The following is a 20,773-nucleotide window of genomic DNA, read 5'->3' as shown; positions in this document are numbered from 1 at the left end:
ATTTCATAGACCGGCGCAATGGTGCAACCAGCGTTGCCAGATAGCTGGGGAATTCTCTGGAACAAGGATTTTTTAATGAGTTATCCGTTAGGATTAATACGAAAACGTGAAAGTATGGATTCAATAGTAAAAAAAGGTATGTACATCCAGCAAACTTTTACCTGTGCTATCCAGATTCTAATACTATCTCGTTATGTTTTCAATAATTGCTTCATAATGGGAATTTTCTTAGAATATCCAATAATGGGACATATAAGTAGATAATTACAAATTACAATCTACTGAACAATAATTGTACATTGTTTCGTGCGATTAATATTAAAAGCCGCAACCAATAATTTCCCAAATAAATTTTAAGAATTTAAGAAAATTAAAAGTAGATGCAACAATAATATAAATGAAGCATACGAACAACATTTAATGTACTCACAAACAAGTCCTAAAAGTTTTATGTTCGATTAAAATGTTTCTAAAATTAGCGTGATTAACCTACTTGAGCGCCAACTTGAGTCGTCCATATTTAATTATTTTCAAAGGAGCCCGCACAAACCTTATGGGAAATGGCTCCCGGTTAAATTGGCTAAATTCTTTATATATTACGTATCTCGGCGTCCTGAACAAATGTCTTCATGGGCGCAAATCCCAAAACTCCACGAGTTCCGAGATAAACCCACCTAACCCCCAGAAACCAGCCCTACCAAACCACAAGTTGGCTATCTCACGTAACCTTGGGAACAGTGAGTTTAGTCGCTTATTTTTCTTGAAATAATTAAATTCCATACCACAAGCATGCTAACCGTCTAACCTCTAACCCATCTAGCCCCTAGAAACCACCCCTACCAAACCACAAGCAGCCTAATCCACCTGACCCTGGGCACAGCGAGTTTAATTGCTTATTTTTCTTGAAATAATTAAATTGCCTACCACAAGCGTTCTAACCCGCCTACCCACAAGTAGTGGTATGGAATTTAATTATTTCAAGAAAAATAAGCGACTAAACTCGCTGTTCCCAGGGCTACATGGGTTAGCCTGCTTGTGGTTTGGCAGGAGTGGTTTTTTGGTGTTAGGTGGGATAGGGAGTAGTCGGGTTAGCATGCTTGTGGTGTGGTTTAATTATTTAAAAAAAAATAAACGACTAAACTCGCTGTTCCCGGGGTTATGTGGGTTAACCTGGTTGTGGTTTGGCAGGCGTGGTTTATAGGGGATTTATCTCGGAACCCGTTGAGTTTTTGAAGACATTTGCTCAGGACGCCGAGATACGTAACAAATATAAATAATTTAGCCAATTTAACCGGGAGCCATTTCCCATAAGGTTTGTACGGGCTCCTTTTCATTAAGTTTTATCATCCTATGCATCAGCAAATGTAATTCAGTAATGAAGAGTGATAACTTACTACCGACATGGCATAATTGGCCAGTTTTGGCATTTTATGAGATATTTTCTATTTCATAAACCATAGGCTTTTTTTCGCGAGTGAATATTGGTGAATACGTCTGACTTGTAGTTACTGTTTCTATCTCTTTTTAATCTTATTTCTAACCTTGTCTAACCTGAACAGATCGCGAAAATGTATATATTCACTATTCAGTGGTGCAGCCTGTCATATGTACTTTGACGACTTTGACATACGGCTTCAAGGCTCCCCATATATGTTTTTAAATTTTTTATATAAAAAATTTAAACTATAAAGAGGTTAGGTCGGTTTTTTATGTAATTCATACGAAAAAGACCTGAATTACAAATGATTCCACCATTATCTCTGGCCTAGATCACAAAAAAAAAAAGAGGATAATCCTGATTCCTGAAGCAAAGTGGATCGCAAATATGTCCCATATAAAAAATTAATCTTACGACCATTAAGTAAAATATTTGCTGTTTCAACGTCTACGTTTACTAAAACATCTATGCCTCTAAAGTTTAAATTTAAACTGACCACTTCTACAGCCGTATCAGAATCCATCATTTTGCTGAACGATTTTTATCCTCATTCAAACAAAATGTCAAAAAGAAAAAGGTTAAGTTACCGGCTGACAATACTAGTTGAATATACTAACAGAATATTCAGCTGAAAGGTGAAAAGTTCAGTCATTTGATCTAAACTGGTGACGTCACATAGTAGTTTAAATGACTGACTATTCTCGCAAAAACGTAATATTCACTCATACTACACATACTACAACATACGACTTCACTCGCGAAAAAAAGCCTCATGTATTGGATCCGCCATGTTACGTATTTAAACAAATAATCATTGGTACCCTTAACACTTACTTCATTTAGCGTTTTTATTTTTTTTCATAAGTTTTTTAAACTCAAATAGTAACATAAGTATTTTTTTTAATTTGGCCATGTTATTTCAGCTTGTAGCCACATATTGAGCCGCCATTTTGTTTTTTTTTTCAAAAACAGCGAGTGGCATTCGAAAATAGAGATTTCAACGAAAATTTTGATATCCATTTGGCCTTTTTTGGATGTAATAAATTTTGTGTCCGGTTGATGTGGAATATCCCAAATACAGGGTGATTCATTACTTATCTAAAAAAATTTGGGAAAAGATGCGGCATGAAAAACGAAGTCAATATCGTAAAAAAAAATTGTAAAATCCTTGTAGTTTCCGAGAAAAAAATTATTGAAGTTTAGCACTTTCAAGCATTACATCGCTGGACAACTGTAGGCTCAACCGTCATTCGCAATACGCGTGTACAATCAAGTGGCCTCAGCAACTCCGAATACTGAAATCTGATTTTACAATCGTCGTTGCGATAGTGTTTATAATAGTTTTTTAGTAATCAGTGTCAAAAATGGCTTGCGTGTAGGTATAGCAACTCGAAGTTTATGAAATATCATTTTAATATATGGTGAAGCAAGACAGCATTTGTGTTAGTTCGTAAAAACTGAGTAAGATGGACCCAAATGTGTTCACACGTCGGTGGACAAAATTTTGAATAGTTGTTGTAACATCAGGTATGGCAAATTATTTTATTATTGAAAACCACAAATAAATTTTATTAATTAATAATAACAATAGCGGCAAAAGCAGTTGAATTTGCTGATATAGAATAGGTGCTATAAAATTTTATTTATTTCTTTCCTTGCGAAATTCTTTCAAGTTTTTGTTCGTTTTTATCACACTTTGCCGCCGTGCCAGTCGTATTACGCGAGGTCAGGTTTTACAGTGGACCAGTTTCCAGTGCCGTGCAGAAGTGTATTTTTAAATAATATTCGAACTGCCCTTTTTAATTTTTTCTTTACAAAAATTTTATTTGTAAGTCCCTTGTAGATCCAGAATTTTTTTTGGATAAGTTCTGAATCACATTGTATAACTGACCTCATTTTGAAATAAAAAATAATGATCCTCATTTTAATAAATTAAGTTTTTCGAACTAACATTAAAACCACCGAATTCATTGATAAATTCTCCCAATTAAATTAAGTTGCATCAACTAAAAAAAAAATAATCAAAAAAATATTTATAGGGAATAAGGGAATACTTTCTAGGCGCGTACGGCAACGCCGCGATCCGTTTGGAGGAATTTTCGATTTCCAGCTGACCATCAGTCGTCACACGTGGTTGGACCATGGACGATAGTCATAGATGTTCCGGTTTTATACATTCAGTGACTGACGAATGTGTCCATTTTCGCTATCGAACTGGGGTATCGTATTCGTTGTTGTCTTCGGCCAAATTTACATAACAAAAAAAGCAGGTCATGATCACTTGGAACAAAAACGGGATTGTTTTTTGTCTTAAGAAAAATCTAAATCGTTGTCGTTTCAGTTGTGGAATGTTGATTTGCCATGAAAGGGCAACAGTAATGCATCAGTGATTATTGATTTTAGTAATATTCGCAATTGTAATTCTCCTTTGACCCACATATCTGTAATATTCAGAAATATAACACAATAATTGTCATTCTTTCAAATTTTTCAGTTTTCCGTCAACGATATCTTTATGTCTTTTCACTGAATGGTATATGTACATACCTACTGAGAGAAATGTATGTATTACCTAGCACTATTAATTCGCTTTTTTGTAAAAAACAGTATTTGTCTTGAAAAAATCTTAAATGATAATTCCAATAGACTATTTCGACTCATGCAAATTCAAGATTAAAGCTTGTTTCTCTCCAAGTCTTCAGGTTCTCAAACTTTTTCTATTTTTATAGTTTATGCAGCTTGTTCTGCGGTTCACGCTGCTTTTTTACGTAGGGGCAATCCGAGGTCAGATTCGAGTTACCTCCGTTTGATTTAACAAAATTAGGTTTCCCAAAAAGTAAGTAATTATTATTAGAGATTGGGCACGTAGATCGTAAAAGAGTCGTACTCAGTTCAGTCCTCCAGTTTTCATTTCAGTTGTTTGTTTACTAGACGTTGTTCATAGCGGTGTTCTGTAGTCGACGAACATGAAATCGTCCAAAGACAGAGCTGAAAAACTTTTAGGGATAACTTTTCTCATTATCATTTTACGAATTTTTATTCTTGTTAATAGTACAAAAACGGTGATATAAACAGCCATCAATGACTTTAACGGCCCATTTATATGTCGTGTTCGCTGGGAGTTCAAATGTTCAAAAATGTAATTTTAGGTCAGCCAACATATACAGAGTATCCAAAGAAACGATTAAAAATGTATTAGTTGTTTTTATGTCTGTCAATAAAGTACTTTTTTATATGTATTATTTTGAGAAACCCTACATTTTTTCATTTATATACTTCATATAGGATTTAGCCTAAGGAAGCATTGGTGCATGAAAAGAACTTACATAGTTAGTCGTTAGCTCTGAGGCTGCCTCACAACGAAATCTTGAATATTTTCTAATATTACCAAATTTCCGTTCATTCGGTTTTTGTAGTAAAATATATTGTTCTTGCTTTTCATTTCTCTTCAGTAAAAAGGGGCACTCAGGAAATTCATGAGGTCTTAGACATAATCAGTCCGACACTGATCAATAAATATACTATGCCAGTAGAAAACACAGAAATAACCAATCCACCTTCAACATATTAGCTACAAGATGTCTCCAGATCGTCTTAACCCTAATAATGACTACGACAAATTAATTTTTAATTTAAAAATTTGGAAAGCAAACCTGTATGATTAAAAACTACATTGGTGAAAAATTTTATTGGCCTTGTCAGGATGTGAAGATAAACTGCCTTTTTTAAAAAGACAAAAAAAAATGTCATTGAGATTCACAACTAAAATTTATGTATATTTATACCAAATTTGAACATAATCCGCTTGTTTCATATTATTTTGATAGATAATTTAATGGCCAGATCAAAACCAATTAATTGCCTATAGATTTGAGACATTAACATACATTTTAATTTCTAATAAAATGTTTCCCGAATGAAGAAATTGAAAAAATGTGTAGCCCGATTGCTCCCAAATGGAAATAACTTCTAAATTCTAAACAACGTTTCCTAACGAAATTTTTGTATGTATTACACAAAAAGACTTTTTACCGAGGCAAATATTTTTTTTTGCTTGTACATATAAATAAAATGTCTAATGTCTATGAATTGAGCTGATAATAAAATTAACTCATTTTTTTGCGTGTATATTTGAACAATTTTTTATCAGTTACCTCATTTGTAGGTATATCTGTATGTTCAATATTATCATAAATGATATTATTGTGACGTGACATTTTCTCTGTGAACGTGAACATAATTATTCATATTTACATTTGAAAGTCCGGTTCTGTTACGAGTTCATATCCCCGAACTCAAGTACGTTGTTGCAAGGGCGTCGCCAGCCAATGGGCTAGGGGGGCGGGGGGTTCAAGATAAGAGAGAGGATGGGAGAAATATAAATTATAGGTACAAATAGGTAGGTACAGTGAATTATTTTTTTTAGAAATATTATTAATAAAACATTTTTAACACAAAAAAAAAACAAAAGAAATATAAACAACTAAAAAAATAAAGACATTCAACGGAAATTATGTAAAACATAATTTTCTCGAATTTTTTGAAAATTTGTTTACCCATTATTAATAAAATCTTCATGGTTGTCAAAAATAAGCTTTCTGTGTATACTCATCATTAGTAAGCCATTGAGATGATTTTGTACCATAGTATTTCTCAGCCAGGGTATTATTCTTCTTTTTTTTTAATTTAAAATTCCAGAGCTAAACTTTTAAAACGTGGAAATATGAAAATATATTACTTTTGTAAACAAATATTTATACTAATTTATTACAACTGTTTCTTAGAAAAATTAAGTAGTGTGTTAATTTTCAAAAAAGTAAATAAAATATTTTATTAAATATTTCCAATCTAATAATTTCTTAGCTTAAGAAAGATTTTTATACTTTTTTCGAATTTCTAGGAAGGGGCAGCTGCTCCCCTGCGCCCCGTGGCGGCGCCCTTGCGTTGTTAGCCGATTTTTAGTTGGTTATGAAATTCTACTTTATAAATTTTTACTGAATTTCCGAAAAACTAACACGACAAGCGTTTTCAGTGAATACAAATATATTTTATGAATATTATAAATATCAAATATCTATAAATTTTGCTCATTTATATTTTGAAAATTTTTCTGATCACTATACCAATTTCCGGTTAAATTAATTGTTCTAGAAGATATTGACTAATTACTTTCTGATATATTTTTTTAATAATGTTTGAAAGCAAAGAGATATGTTCTTTTCCTCAATATTTTGTTTCCTATACGTTTTATTCAAAAACGGCTTGTTTAGAGGCGATCTGTAATCGAATGTTTTTATTAAGAATGCGGCGTTTTTGACTTCTTTGCTTTTTGCCTCAATGCACATTTAGTTCTATAAGTACTATCAATTATTAAAGTTGCATAACTATGCAGCAAAAGTTAATTTTTTATTGTTTTTTGCGATTTCCAACGAAGCTAGAACACCGACAGGCATTTTCAGCTAGTCCAAATACGTATTTCTTGTAGTTTTTTTATTTCAATTGTGTAGACTTTTTACTATAAAATAAGGGCACTCTGTAGAAACTGATTGTCAAAGAATTGGACACTTTCCAATATGTCAAACTAAAATTCACGTCTGATTTTGATTTATGTAATATTTTTGTCGCGTATATTCCCTCATTATCATTTCATTATGTCAAAGCGTCAAAAAAGGTGTGCATTCTCTATAGAGGTAAGAAAATTGTTATTGTAGATATATGTACTTACGTGGCATATTCTTAGTAGTATCCCTTTCTGGAGTTTTGATATTTAAAACGTGAAAATATTTTTATTGAAATTCATTATAAATTAATTTGATATAATTCCGATCCAATATTTAATCTAATATTATAAAATCTAATTTTAAAGTGGCCTGGATATAACTGGCAAAGTATTTTGAGGTGAATCAAACGACATTATTAAATAAAAAAATTTGATTTAATGTCCCCATTGGATGAAATTTGATTTTTAGCAATTTATTTCCTGTTTTAGCGCAGCACCCAGAAACTCTTCCATACCATTGGCTACCGAATCGGGAAATCCATCGGAAAAGGCACCTACAGTAAAGTTTGCATCGCCATCAATAGCCTGGGTCAAAAATTGGCGTGTAAAATTATAAATAAGCGCTACGCGGGAGAAGATTTCATACAGAAATTTTTGCCTAGGGAGTTAAGGTATGGCTCAAATATTTTTATTTCTTCAATCATCAAGGAACAAAACTTTTGTAGGATAATAACCGCAATCAAGCACCCGAATATAGTAACAGTGTACAAGATTTTGGAAATCAACGATGTCATCTATATGTTCATGGATTATTGTAAAAATGGTGATCTTCTAGAGTATATAAGGCAACATGGATCTTTTTCCGAAGATAAAGCCAGAACTATATTCAGGTAATAATTAGTAAGAATTTCAGAGACAAATGCGTATATTTGTTTGAAAGGATTACCAATTTCAGTATATTTCAGGCAAATTGTAAGTGCGGTGCATTACCTACACAACTTAGACATTTCTCATCGTGATCTGAAATGTGAAAATGTCTTTCTCACGGCGACTGATCAAGTCAAGCTGGGAGATTTTGGCTTCGCGAGGTTCTGCAAGAATGAATTCGGCAATAAAATATTGTCGAACACTTTTTGCGGCTCGGCCGCATACGCCGCTCCCGAAATACTACAGGTACTTTACGTAAGTACTTCACTTCGTCGAATTTAATATTTTGTTGAAGGGCGTGTTCTACGATCCCAAAATGTACGACATTTGGGCGCTGGGATGTATCCTGTACGTGATGATGAGCGCTTCGATGCCTTTCGACGATTCCAATATCAAAAGGATGGTCAAGGATCAAATGAGCCGTTCCATATTTGCCGTCACTCTTTTATGGTCTGATCACTCCATAGATTTGAAGAAACTCATCAAGTACGTGATTTTTCTGATAAAGATTTCCATTACTGTGTCGATATGCAACCAGCAAAGCTGTGCAACAAGTTGCATACACTAGATTCTTATTTTAAATTTTAATTTTTTGCATTTTAGCTCCCTTTTGGAACCGGATATGTTAAAACGGGCGACAATAACTCAAGTGGCGAAGAGCGGATGGTTGGAAGAGGGTAGTTTCAAGAAAATTAAACGGCTGCTATCGATATCGGAAAGTTCGTTGTTTTGAATATAATTAGTTGGATACAGTCATGTATGCAGTTGGTCATAGACAAATAAGTTATAAAATATATCAAAATTTATTTATTTTGTCTAGATATAAAAATTCGAATGATAAACGAGAATACAAATATTTTGTTTGGGTTGTGTTTTCGAGACAAAACGTGGGGTATTCCTTTCTCAAACAACTCATCTGAACACTGGCAAACGGAAACAAAACAATGAATTAAAAAAATTCCATATATAATTTATAAAACGAGTTTTATTTAAAAATCACTAACAAACACTCTAAAATAAAACTGAATTGTCTTTATTTCGAGATTGAGCAACAAAATTATTCCAATAATATAAAGTTATTATGAAACAGAATCCTAGGAACCTTGAATTTCTCAATAGTCTTCATTTTATTTCAATAATACAGCTAGAAATAGATATCTAACATACAAAGAAAAAAGATATTCGATTTAATACAATGATTTATCCGTTACTAAATGTTTTACTGGCCTAAATAAATAAGCAGATAAATAAGGTCGGGGAAGGAGGAAACTGATAATTAAGATAAGGAGTACAAATCGCGATATAGTGCGTCAACCTACTGAAATGAATGTGTATCATTTTAGTCGTCTAAATATAAAAGTGTTAGTATATTTAAATAAATAAAAACTCGTTACCTTAACCAAAGTGAGTAGAAATTAGGTTTTTTGTTTGGTTAACTCATGCACTTTTCAGTTTAAATTTAATCACTTTTCCTATTTTTAAAGCCTTTTTTTCCAACCCATTTTTAATTCATTATCACTAAAATCAAATCCATATCTAATAAAAAAGTTTCTTTTGCCTATATCGCCTATCAATAAAAATGAAAAATGAGGAATGAAAAATAAAAAAGTTTCGAAATAAAAAATTAATTAAGGGTTGCGACCCTGGGATCTCCAAAATAGACCGATAGAAATAACTTATTCAGAGGAAAAAAAAAATGTTACCTGAACTTTTATAAATGGAAATAGTAAAGGGGATTTGGGGGGTTCAAAAGTGGTGAAAAATTGTATCATTGGGATTTCTGGCGAAAGTTGACGTCAAACAAAAATGTATTCAATACAAAAGTTGTAGATCATGCAAAAATCTACAACTTTTATAGAGGTTACTTTTTATGATAATCGAGAAAAATGCGAAAAACATGTTTTTTTCTGATTTTTCGTTTATTATTTCTCATTTCCGCAAAAATAATTTAATTTTGACGAAACTTGGTGAAATACCTTTCTGTGTCTTAAATAACCACAAATTCTATTAGATAAAAAAATCAAGAAGTTTCCGATATATTCATTTTTTCCGGTCTGAAACACATTTTCTTCAAACAAAAATTCTACTTAGAAAAATCATCGAGTTCTGCCGGTGATCATTTGTTTCGTTTTGACATATACTTTTTGGTGAAATATAAAAAATCTGTAATCACAGTTCAAAAACATGCTCAAAAATGCAAACAAATTAAAAAATGACTTGTAACAGTGATTTTTTCAGTAATTGTTGATAATTTGTTTAAATTAAAAAAAAACAAAAACTGATTAAGTACACCATTCAATTGTACGGAAAAAATACAAAAAAAACTGTCTCATTGTTTGATCCAAAACTTTTGTACAGTAGGTATTGGCAATACCTACTTATGTTTATAGCAATACCGTATTGCTATAAACATAAGTCAAATAGTGGATAAAGAAAATAAACATTTTTTTTTTTCGTAGGATCGATTAGTGTACTTATATTTTTTTAATTTTGATGAATTGATAGATATACAGTGTATCCAAGATAAGGATAGGATAGTATTAGGATCTAGGAAACGGTAAGAGAGTGGCTCAGATTAGAAAAAAGTTGTGTTTTTTATACCTAACAACACGCCGTTTAGAAAGCTTTAAAATTCCGGGTAGTTCCGGAGATATCCGGAAAAAAACGGAATTTTGCAAAATTGTTTAATTCCATATTTGCAATGCCATTTTTTCCCCTCTATACAATGGCGTCAACATTTTTACAATCAGGCGTTTCGTCTTCGAGGGGCCATCATCGGGTTAATTTTTTTAAATACGTCGTTGCCATTTTTATGACAAAATCTAGTCATTTTTAATTCTGAATTACTATTGTAATCGCTTAAAAAGTTTTTAGCTTGTTTTAGCTATCATTTAAAATTTTCCCTGGTTAGGTATAACTTTTTAAATTATTGATTAAAAGAAAATTACAATAGTAATATCATCTAATTTAGAATTAAAAATGACCTTAGATTTTATCATAAAAATAGCAGCGACATATTTAAAAAAATTAATCTGATGATGGCCCCTCGAAGACGAAACGTCGGATTGCACAAATATTGACACCATTGGGTAAAGCGAAAAAAGTGGCAATGTAAATATGCAATTTATTTTAAAATTCGTTTTCAGAAAAAAAATCAAGTCGGTCAGAAAAAAATGAAACGATTTTGCAAAATTTTTGGTTTTCGGATTTCGCGTCAACCGTAGACTTTGCAGTTAATACTTTGTATTACTGAAATCTCAAATCATCCAGAGATAATTTATCATTTGTGCATTTGTAATTCGACTTAGATGTTTATAGCAATACTGTACAAAAATAAATTTTTGTGTCAAACAGTGAGACATTTTATTTTTTTTTTTTTCCGTAGAACTGAATGGTGTCAGCAGTTTTTATATGTTTTTTAATTTAAACAAATTATCAACAATTACTGAAAAATTCATTGTTTCAAATCATTTTCTATTTATTTTGCATTTTTGAGCATGTTTTTGAACGAAGAAAATGATTACCGGCAGAACCCTGTACGAGATTTTCTAAGTAGAATTTTTCTTTGAAAAAAAGTGTTTCAGACCGGAAAAAATGAATATCAGAAACTTCTTGATTTTTTTATCTAAAAAAATTTGTGGTTATTTAAGACAGAGGAAGGTATACTTTCACCAAGTTTCCTTATAATTAAATTATTTTTACGGAAATGAGAAAAAACGAAAAATCAGAAAAAACTGATTTTCGCATTTTTTCGGAAATTTTGAATCTTAAAAAGTGACCTCTACAAAAGTTGTAGTTTTTAACATGATCACTTTTGTATTGGATACCTTTTTCTTTGGCGTCAACTTTCGCCAGAAATCCCAATGATACAATTTTTCACAAATTTTCAACCCACCAAATCAATCTTCCACGCATTTATTTTTTTTAGGTTTATTATAAGTCCTTTTACCATTTCCACTCATAAAAGTCAAGGTACCAATTTTTTTTTCGCCAAGTTAAATTTAGTTGGACTAAAAGGGTTGCACATATGTTCGAAAAATATTTTTTTTGTATTAAAGTAATAGATACGAACAGTTGTTTTTGTATTTTTTCCAAAATTTTCCATTTTTCATAACGCCACAGCATTATGAAGATTAAGAAATAGAATCTATCATTTAAACTATAAAAAAATTGTTAAAAATGAAAAAAGAGTTGACTATGATGAAAAATATTCACAAATGTACGACCCTTTTCGAGATCTTAGAATAGGCAATTCCTATTTTAATTTTTTATTTCACAAATTTCGTTCTAAATTTTTTCACCTTGAAAGTTCTCTTTGACCAGGGCCGTTTTAACCTATGGTGAGGTCCGGAGCTACACGTTCTACCCAGGTCCTCTTTCTGAGAAAAAAATATTAAATTTCAAAACCTATTTGTTTGATTCGAAACAAAAAGGTCACGCAATCAGGAACTTGTCGATATAAAATTTCAAAACCTACTCTTTTTGGTTTGATTCTAAAAAAAAAACTAAAATTCATTTTGCCAAATCTTGCCCCACCCCCTTAATTCGGCCCTGTCTTTGACAGGATAAAAATCATTCCCTAAAAAACGGTATGGGTCCTATGCTTCAATATTAAAATTCACTAGAGGTAACTTAAATTCTTATATACATAATAGAATTAAAAATAATTCAGTACTACAAACGCAAATATTTGTCAATTAATTGGAAGCCCAGAAATGTAAGTACACTTGTTTTTGTTGCTGTGAATAACATTTTTATGCATTACTCGTATATTCATAATACACATTGGTCACACCTCAAGTTTTTCGTCGCAATTATTTTCTACCCTAGCACGGTGAGCCACATTTATCCTGACATCCAACGGTCTTGATGCAAAACCATCGCTGCAGATTTCTGCTATTATACTAGCATCTCTCCCTCTAGTTTCAGGAAGATATTTCCTAGAAAAATATATAAAAAGTTTGTTTTATTTATGTCATGTTCTGGTTAACAGGAATAAGTTTGCGGGCGAGTTGGCCCCGCCCACATCGGAAACATCGCGGCTAGATTGCAAATTAAAATTATCTGAATCGCACCAAATTCCGCATTGCTGCACTGCACTGCTCGACAATTTGTCAACCACTTGTCAACAGCTGAGATTTATTGTCCAGTGGACCAATGCAGCTGTGTTTGTATTTCGTTTGCCCGCGCTCGCATTCTGCAACTGGGCGTATACATTTCTACCACCTTCACGTTTAGTTCGACCAGACTTGTATACGGGTATGGCTAAATAAATATGGGAACAAGATTTTCAAATATTTCAATGCCGAGTTGCTGCGTCAGCGACCGAACCTGGTAGATACTGTCTTCCTATTGGTTCTTCAAATGATATCGGAAAGACTATACATTTATTTTGTGTGCCGTCAGTTCTCTTCAAATTGAGAAATTATAAATAGTTTAATGTTATGGAATTTATATCTAAAAGGAGCAAACGTAATCCGAACAGTGTCTTTTTTGGTCTTTGACTAACTAGTCAGTCAGTTACGCATATATCTCACCCGCAAACTTATTCCTGTTGATCTGTAGTATCCCCGGTAGAACTTACCTGACGAAAATAAATAGGGCAACTAAGAAGACCGCGAATATGAAGAAAGAAGATGGCCCAATGTAATCCTGCATGGTAGGGAAGAGCAGGCCTACGAGGAAGTTGCCCGCCCAGTTGGACATGCTGCCCAAGGCCATGGCGCTGGGTCGAGGCCCCACCTCGAACAACTCCGATCCTATGAAATACGGAATGGGACCAATACCCAAACCGTAGCAAATCACGAAGCCCAACACCCCGATGATGCTAATGTAAGGTACCCAAGTGTAAGATTCCTGAAAAAAATCGGTTAGTTTCTGGAACATTGTATGTATATTAAGTACTTACGATGAACAGAATAGCGACTCCCAAAACTACCAAGAAGAACATAGAAGAAGCCAGACTCAGTAATATGCAAGTTCTCCTATCGAAAGTGTTCATGATGAAAATTGAAAGCACAGCCATGCCAAAGTTGCAGCAACCGGCTCCAATGGTGGCCAGTTCACTGGCGGATACAGACAAACCTGCGGCGTGGAAGATTTTGGAAGAATAGTAGAATACCTGAAAAGAATTGTTGAAAGCAAGAATTCATAGTTATTAAGAGAATACGCCATGGAAAATGTCTACTTTAATGTATGGACAGATACTGTTAATGTTCCTTAGTCAAAAACATAAAAATTTCCAATGAACCATGCATCAATACCGAGTCTTTTCAGAAGATATAAACAGCTTGAAAAGGAACGATTAACATTTTTTTTAATGTCTTCTAAATCACTTGAAATATCGGTACCAAATTTGGTACACATTTCTTAGGGCCCTAGCCGGCGGGGCCCAGCCAGGACAGGAGGAGGCCCCACGAACCGTCTAATCCGGCCGCGCTGGCGGTCCGGAATGACGGGGAAAGGGCCTACCTCTACGAGGCGTCCGGGCCTACAGCGATGAAGTGGGTAAAGAGCGATAATCCCGCTCGACCCCGCTCCATCCGAGGTCATTTTTCCTGCCAAGGATATTGGCGCGCGTGTTAGTTCACCTTATCCCACTCTCCCCTCCCGCGCTAGCCTAAGGGCCACCTTAGCAAAGCGCTTCCTAAGCTGCATAGCTGCACGACCTCACCCAAAACCACCACCCCGGTCGCAAACGACTGTCGTCGTTTGCGACCGATACACGACACCCCCGGGGGTATACACAGACGAGCCGGCGAAGAAAGAAGAGCGCCAGAAGAAAGGGCCCTAGCCGGCGGGGCCCAGCCAGGACAGGAGGAGGCCCCACGAACCGATCCAATCCGGCCGCGTTGGCGGTCCGGAATGACGGGGAAAGGGCCTACCTCTACGAGGCGTCCGGGCCTACAGCGATGAAGTGGGTAAAGAGCGATAATCCCGCTCGACCCCGCTCCATCCGAGGTCATTTTTCCTGCCAAGGATATTGGCGGTACACATTTCTGGATAGTAATGACTCATTTGCTACTACGACACCTACTTTTTTGTAATTATGTACAAATATAAGTCATTAATAGCCAAAAACGCAACATACCGTAGTACCTATGGTAATGTCAACGGGTAATTTTCAAGTTGCTATATCTAAGGACCCGGAATCGACTCCTTGTTCATTAAAATTTTTTGTGTTTGATCACGGAACATTGTGTGACAGTGAGACTAGGCACCATGTGTACCAAGAGGAAAACCCCACTTGTAATGATACTATAATTATTTTGAAATACTAACAGCGTTGATCCCGCTAAATTGCTGGCCCGCCTGTAAGCAGCAGACCAATAAGAGAGGTAGTAGTAGCGAGCGGTCCGTTATAACTTTTCCTATATTCCAAGATTCGCCAGCACATTTTTTGTTATCTTCCTCCTCTATCTTCAGCTCTTCGATTTCGTCTTGGAGACGATCCTCGCTCACGTTTCTCAGCTTTTTCAACACTAAAAATCATTCAATCGTAACGTATATATTTTCAGTTGATGTCTATGTACTTACGTCTTAAGGCAACTTGTGGCTGTTTCTTAATCACAAAAATGTATTTTGGACTTTCCGGCAACCAACGATGCGAAGCGACGTAGAAAAATACGGGCAAAGCGTAGAACGCCAAGCAATGAGGAAAATAATTTTCGTTACCTAAAAATGTTCATAAAAAAATATTTCACAAAGCGAAATATACAGGGAGTCCTATAAGTAGTTGAAAAAATATTTGATTTTATGAATGATCGATCGAAAAGTTTTCCATAGAACCTGCCCCTAAAAGGATACAGTCCTTTTAGGAAGGTGTGGAAAACATGTTTTTTTTTAATTTTCTGATAATGGATAGAGATAGAATAGTTTAAAATAGAGGTTGTAATTTTTTAGGGAAGGTTAAATCTGTTTTTTTTTTGTAAAATTTTGTTCTAGCACTATTTCCTGTATACGAATAGGCCACACTTCAAAAGTAACTTCCTTGGGTAAAAATAAACCGACTTGTATCAAGTTTCCTTAGTAAAGTCTTACTTCTTTAAAAAGTTATTGGCCTTTAAAAAATATATTTTATTATTTCATTTTTCTCCTTTTAAGGAAACAAAATCGTAACAGGTCTGACTTAATCTAAATTGGTTTATTTTCACTCAAGGACGTAACCCTTCAAGAGTCACGCCCTTGGCTGAAGGTAAGGTAAGGCTCATTCGCTTTCGGATACCCTGCACAAATACGAAGAGAACATACCCAATATCCCACGCATGGACAAAATCTGGCCCACCAATACTCCAACAGTTACGCCCAAAGGACATAGAACTCCAGTAGCGCCCTTCAAATGGAGCGGGGCCAACTCCGTCATATACATAGGAGCGACAGTGGTCGTTAGTCCTAAAAAAAGGGCGAAATATTTGAAAAAAAATAGCTTGTAATACTTAACACCAGAGTTCCATAATATACGCAGTAAGTCTCATAATAATTATAGTTGGTAGAGGTTCGGCCTGTGTCAAACCTTGATAACCCGGATATAACTACACAGACCTACTTTAAATGATGAGTACAATAACAGGCTAATTTGCTGCCAAAGTATTTTATCAGGAAAAAAAGTTATTAACAATTTAATAGTGAAAAATTTTTTTTTAGTAGTTTTAGTTAAATAACAGCGGGATGACTTTGTACGAAAAAATGCTTAGGACATGATTTCGTTCGTAATAAAAATAGCTACAAAATGGCGGTGGTCCGATTACGAAATTTGCAATAACAAAGCCGTGAGATTGAAAAAACGGTATAAAACGCCAATTTTTTTAAGTTGCTGTAAAAATGTCAATTATAAACAAAAAGTGATAAAACTTTCGAAAACTATAGTTCAATATATATACAATAATGACGCTAAAGCCGAAAATCAGGAGAGCAAAACTTTTTGTTCTATAAGGTGTTATACATTCATCGGCATCTGAAACTCGAAACTTTGCCAAATTTGTTCGAAGCTTTGCTGACACTTGAAATTTGGTACACACATAGTGTAAATATGCAGAAACCAAAAGCAATTTGCAAAATTCAAGTATCTTCATTTTTGCAGTTTTGGTAAGGTTTTATACGTCACCCTAGTTTTATACGTCACCGTTTTTTTAATTTTTGGACGTATATTTATGTATATTTATAAAATATTCCATTACGGTAGATTAGCCAGCATAATTACCTACAATTTAAAAAAATATATATTTTCATCGTTTAGATCCTAAGCTACTTAACATTTTGCGCCTGTTAGCCGTAGTCGTACATTATTCAACATATTAACATAAAACAAAATCGTACGTGTGGGGTAAACCTTTAACTTTAAGTAAACAATTGTTTAAATTTACTGTTGCATATTTCTAATAGTATACAAGCGCCGAAGAGCGGAGCTCGCGCTCGAAAATGAAAAGTTAAAGGTTTACCCCACACGTACGATTTTGTTTTATGTTAATATGTTGAATAATGTACGACTACGGCTAACAGGCGCAAAATGTTAAGTAGCTTAGGATCTAAACGATGAAAATATATATTTTTTTAAATTGTAGGTAATTATGCTGGCTAATCTACCGTAATGGAATATTTTATAAATATACATAAATATACGTCCAAAAATTAAAAAAACGGTGACGTATAAAACTAGGGTGACGTATAAAAGCTTACCAAAGCTGCAAAAATGAAGATAATTGAATTTTGCAAATTGATTTTGGTTTCTGCATATTTACACTATGTGTATACTAAATTTCAAGTGTCAGCAAAACTGCCAACAAATTTAGTTAATTAAGTTTCGAGTTTCAGATGCCGATGGATGTATAAAACCTTATAGAACAAATAGTTTTGCTCTCCTGATTTTCGACTTTAGCGTCATTATTGTATATATATTGAACTATAGTTTTCGAAAGTTTTATCACTTTTTGTTTATCATTGACAGTTTTACAGCTACTTTAAAAAATTGAAGTTTTATACCGTTTTTTTCAATCTCACGGCTTTGTTATTGCAAATTTCATAATCGGACCACCGCCATTTTGTAGCTATCTTTATTACGAACAAAATCATGTCCTAAACATTATTTCGTACAAAGTTATTTAAAGAAACCTACTAAAAAAAAATGTTTTCACGATTAAATTGTTAATAACTTTTTTTCCTGATAAAATACTTTGTCGGCAAATTAGCCTGTTATTGTACTCATCATTTAAAGTATTCCTGTGTAGTTATTTCCGAGTTATCAAGGAAATGTCACCAACAGTAACTTTTCGGCTTCTGCCGACTGAACTATTATAAAACCAACATTATATAAAACCGAAAATTTTACAATTGTGATAAAATAATTTCGTTTCTTCTCAGCATGGAGATCCTAATGTGGCATTTATTTCGCCTAGTGTATAGATAACATGTTCAGACTGTGCGCGTTGTTTTGTTACAAATGGCCATTTCTATTTCTCAATTTGTTAGTTTCCGACTTAAGTGTTTCGTTTCGTGTCATATACGTGCAAATGTGAAAAATGTTAATATTTTCAGATTTTAGTTATTTCAGTGTTTTTTTAAATGGAATTATGTGCAACTATTATTGGCTAATCAGGATAGTCGAAAGGGTAAATTTAACAGATAAAGAAGTTTTTCAAGGAATACGGGTACGAAAGGGGGTATGTCGGTTAGTGGCGCCGCGCGCCGTGGAATGTGAAGTTCTTTAACAAAAATGTATGTTAGAAATGCTTTAAAAATTATGAATATGTAAAAAACGCGGCACACGTGGCAAGAACGTAACGTAGCAATGACGTAAAATTAGCCACCCCAAGGAAGATTCACCTACGCACTATACACCGTGTCCACCTAGTGCGCGTAAGTCCAATATCTAGGTTAATAAAAGATATAACTTAATTTTTTTTTTCTACAGAGTTGCCTACTTTCCCGAGCTGCACAAAATGAAAATATATTTACATATCACGGTGTTCAGTTTTTCCTGGGCAGGTAACAACTTAATTTTTTTAAATGGAAACCTATATTTTTTATGGCATTATACGCGAAAAATTAACGGGATTTTGTGTTATGATCCCTATTAAAATATTGATAGTTTTCGAGATAATCGACTTTTCATTTTTTTCTTGTTTGTCACTTCTAGTAGTTGACATAATTATGATTGTATGACAGCTAGAATTTTTTTTTTTTCAGGAACTGTAGGGTGAAGATGGCTCTTTCAAAAAACGTATCAAAAATTGACCTGCGATATACAGGGGGCAAAGAAAATCGTGCCAAACCTGATAATTTAAAATTTGAAAAATCTCGACTTTTTCAAATAGAACACCCTATGTTTTATGGTTTCATTAGATGCCTTTCTTTAGATCCTTCAATTTTTTAATAGCTTTCCCTATACCTAAGTTGTGTAGTTTTTGCAAAAAAAAACATTTTTATGTAAAATTCCGGATTTGCGCCCGTTCCTTTGTCGGGAAAAATATTGTAAGGGTATTTATTTTAAGTTAGCTTGCGACTATGAGTATTCTTTTTTCAAAATTCTATTCATCCAAATTTTTTAATCTCCAATTTCACTAATAACTTTCGTAACTACGATAACAGTGCTTGATTTTCAATATGATACGGATGAAACTTCTTCTTCAATATTTTATTTGTCAAGCTTTTGAAAACTNTGAAGGTAAGGTAAGGCTCATTCGCTTTCGGATACCCTGCACAAATACGAAGAGAACATACCCAATATCCCACGCATGGACAAAATCTGGCCCACCAATACTCCAACAGTTACGCCCAAAGGACATAGAACTCCAGTAGCGCCCTTCAAATGGAGCGGGGCCAACTCCGTCATATACATAGGAGCGACAGTGGTCGTTAGTCCTAAAAAAAGGGCGAAATATTTGAAAAAAAATAGCTTGTAATACTTAACACCAGAGTTCCATAATATACGCAGTAAGTCTCATAATAATTATAGTTGGTAGAGGTTCGGCCTGTGTCAAACCTTGATAACCCGGATATAACTACACAGACCTACTTTAAATGATGAGTACAATAACAGGCTAATTTGCTGCCAAAGTATTTTATCAGGAAAAAAAGTTATTAACAATTTAATAGTGAAAAATTTTTTTTTAGTAGTTTTAGTTAAATAACAGCGGGATGACTTTGTACGAAAAAATGCTTAGGACATGATTTCGTTCGTAATAAAAATAGCTACAAAATGGCGGTGGTCCGATTACGAAATTTGTAGTAACAAAGCCGTGAGATTGAAAAAACGATATAAAACTTCAATTTTTTAAAGTTGCTGTAAAAATGTCAATTATAAACATAAAGTGATAAAACTTTCGAAAACTATAGTTCAGTATATATACAATAATGACGCTAAACCCCAAAATCAGGAGAGCAAAACTTTTTGTTCTATAAGGTGTTATACATTCATCGGCATCTGAAACTCGAAACTTTGCTGACACCTAAAATTTGGTACACACATAGTGTAAATATGCAGAAACCAAAAGCAATTTGCAAATTTCAATTATCTTCATTTTTGCAGTTTTGGTAAGGTTTTATACGTCACCCTAGTTTCATACGTCACCGTTTTTTTAATTTTTGGACGTATATTTATGTATATTTATAAAATGTTCCATTACGGTAGATTAGCCAGCACAATTACCTACAATTTAAAAAAGTATATATTTTCGTGGTTTAGATCCTAAGCTACTTAACATTTTGCGCATGTTAGCCATACTCGTACATTATTCAACATATCAACATAAAACAAAAATGTTCGTATGAGGTAAACCTTTAACTTTAAGTAAACATTAGTTTAAATTTACTGTTGTATATTTCTAATAGTATACAAGCGCCGAAGAGCGGAGCTCGCGCTCGAAAATGAAAAGTTAAAGGTTTACCCCACACGTACGATTTTGTTTTATGTT

The 20,773-nt window shown here is 33.8% G+C and overlaps 2 protein-coding genes across 2 annotated transcripts in view; one reads left to right on the top strand and one right to left on the bottom strand.

Annotated features, from left to right (window-relative positions):
- Window positions 1–7,089: 7,089 nt before the first annotated feature.
- On the top strand, window positions 7,090–8,660 carry LOC108906702 (testis-specific serine/threonine-protein kinase 3-like). The gene is made up of 6 exons (XM_018710036.1): window positions 7,090–7,128; window positions 7,428–7,609; window positions 7,664–7,828; window positions 7,904–8,111; window positions 8,161–8,351; window positions 8,469–8,660. The coding sequence occupies exons 1-6, from the start codon at window positions 7,090–7,092 to the stop codon at window positions 8,596–8,598; spliced, it is 915 nt and encodes a 304-aa protein (XP_018565552.1). The 3' UTR covers window positions 8,599–8,660.
- Window positions 8,661–11,788: 3,128 nt separating this feature from the next.
- Window positions 11,789–20,773, bottom strand: part of LOC108906740 (solute carrier family 2, facilitated glucose transporter member 1) — a 29,286-nt gene continuing 20,301 nt past the window's right edge. The window contains exons 4-9 of the mRNA XM_023454357.1: window positions 19,581–19,721; window positions 15,402–15,539; window positions 15,147–15,346; window positions 13,774–13,986; window positions 13,450–13,721; window positions 11,789–12,805 (exon numbers count right to left, since the gene is read on the bottom strand). Coding sequence (XP_023310125.1) covers window positions 12,655–12,805; window positions 13,450–13,721; window positions 13,774–13,986; window positions 15,147–15,346; window positions 15,402–15,539; window positions 19,581–19,721 — 1,115 coding nt within the window. The 3' untranslated portion in view covers window positions 11,789–12,654. The remainder of the gene's footprint in view (window positions 12,806–13,449; window positions 13,722–13,773; window positions 13,987–15,146; window positions 15,347–15,401; window positions 15,540–19,580; window positions 19,722–20,773) is intronic.

Source organism: Anoplophora glabripennis, unplaced genomic scaffold, assembly GCF_000390285.2.
Source record: "Anoplophora glabripennis isolate ALB-LARVAE unplaced genomic scaffold, Agla_2.0 scaffold187, whole genome shotgun sequence".
In the NCBI taxonomy this organism is placed as follows: Eukaryota; Metazoa; Arthropoda; class Insecta; order Coleoptera; family Cerambycidae; genus Anoplophora; species Anoplophora glabripennis.
Note: the sequence above shows the minus strand (reverse complement) of the source record. Positions and strands in the feature narration are given on the sequence as shown.

What these genes read in the sequence shown, in the direction of transcription:
- LOC108906702 (XM_018710036.1), top strand. Translation starts at nt 7,090, where the DNA reads ATGTCAAAGCGTCAAAAAAGGTGTGCATTCTCTATAGAG. An exon ending in AAAGCCAGAACTATATTCAG is followed by an intron (nt 7,829 to 7,903) that starts GTAATAATTAGT and finishes AGTATATTTCAG; the next exon opens with GCAAATTGTAAGTGCGGTGC. An exon ending in GATTTGAAGAAACTCATCAA is followed by an intron (nt 8,352 to 8,468) that starts GTACGTGATTTT and finishes TTTGCATTTTAG; the next exon opens with CTCCCTTTTGGAACCGGATA.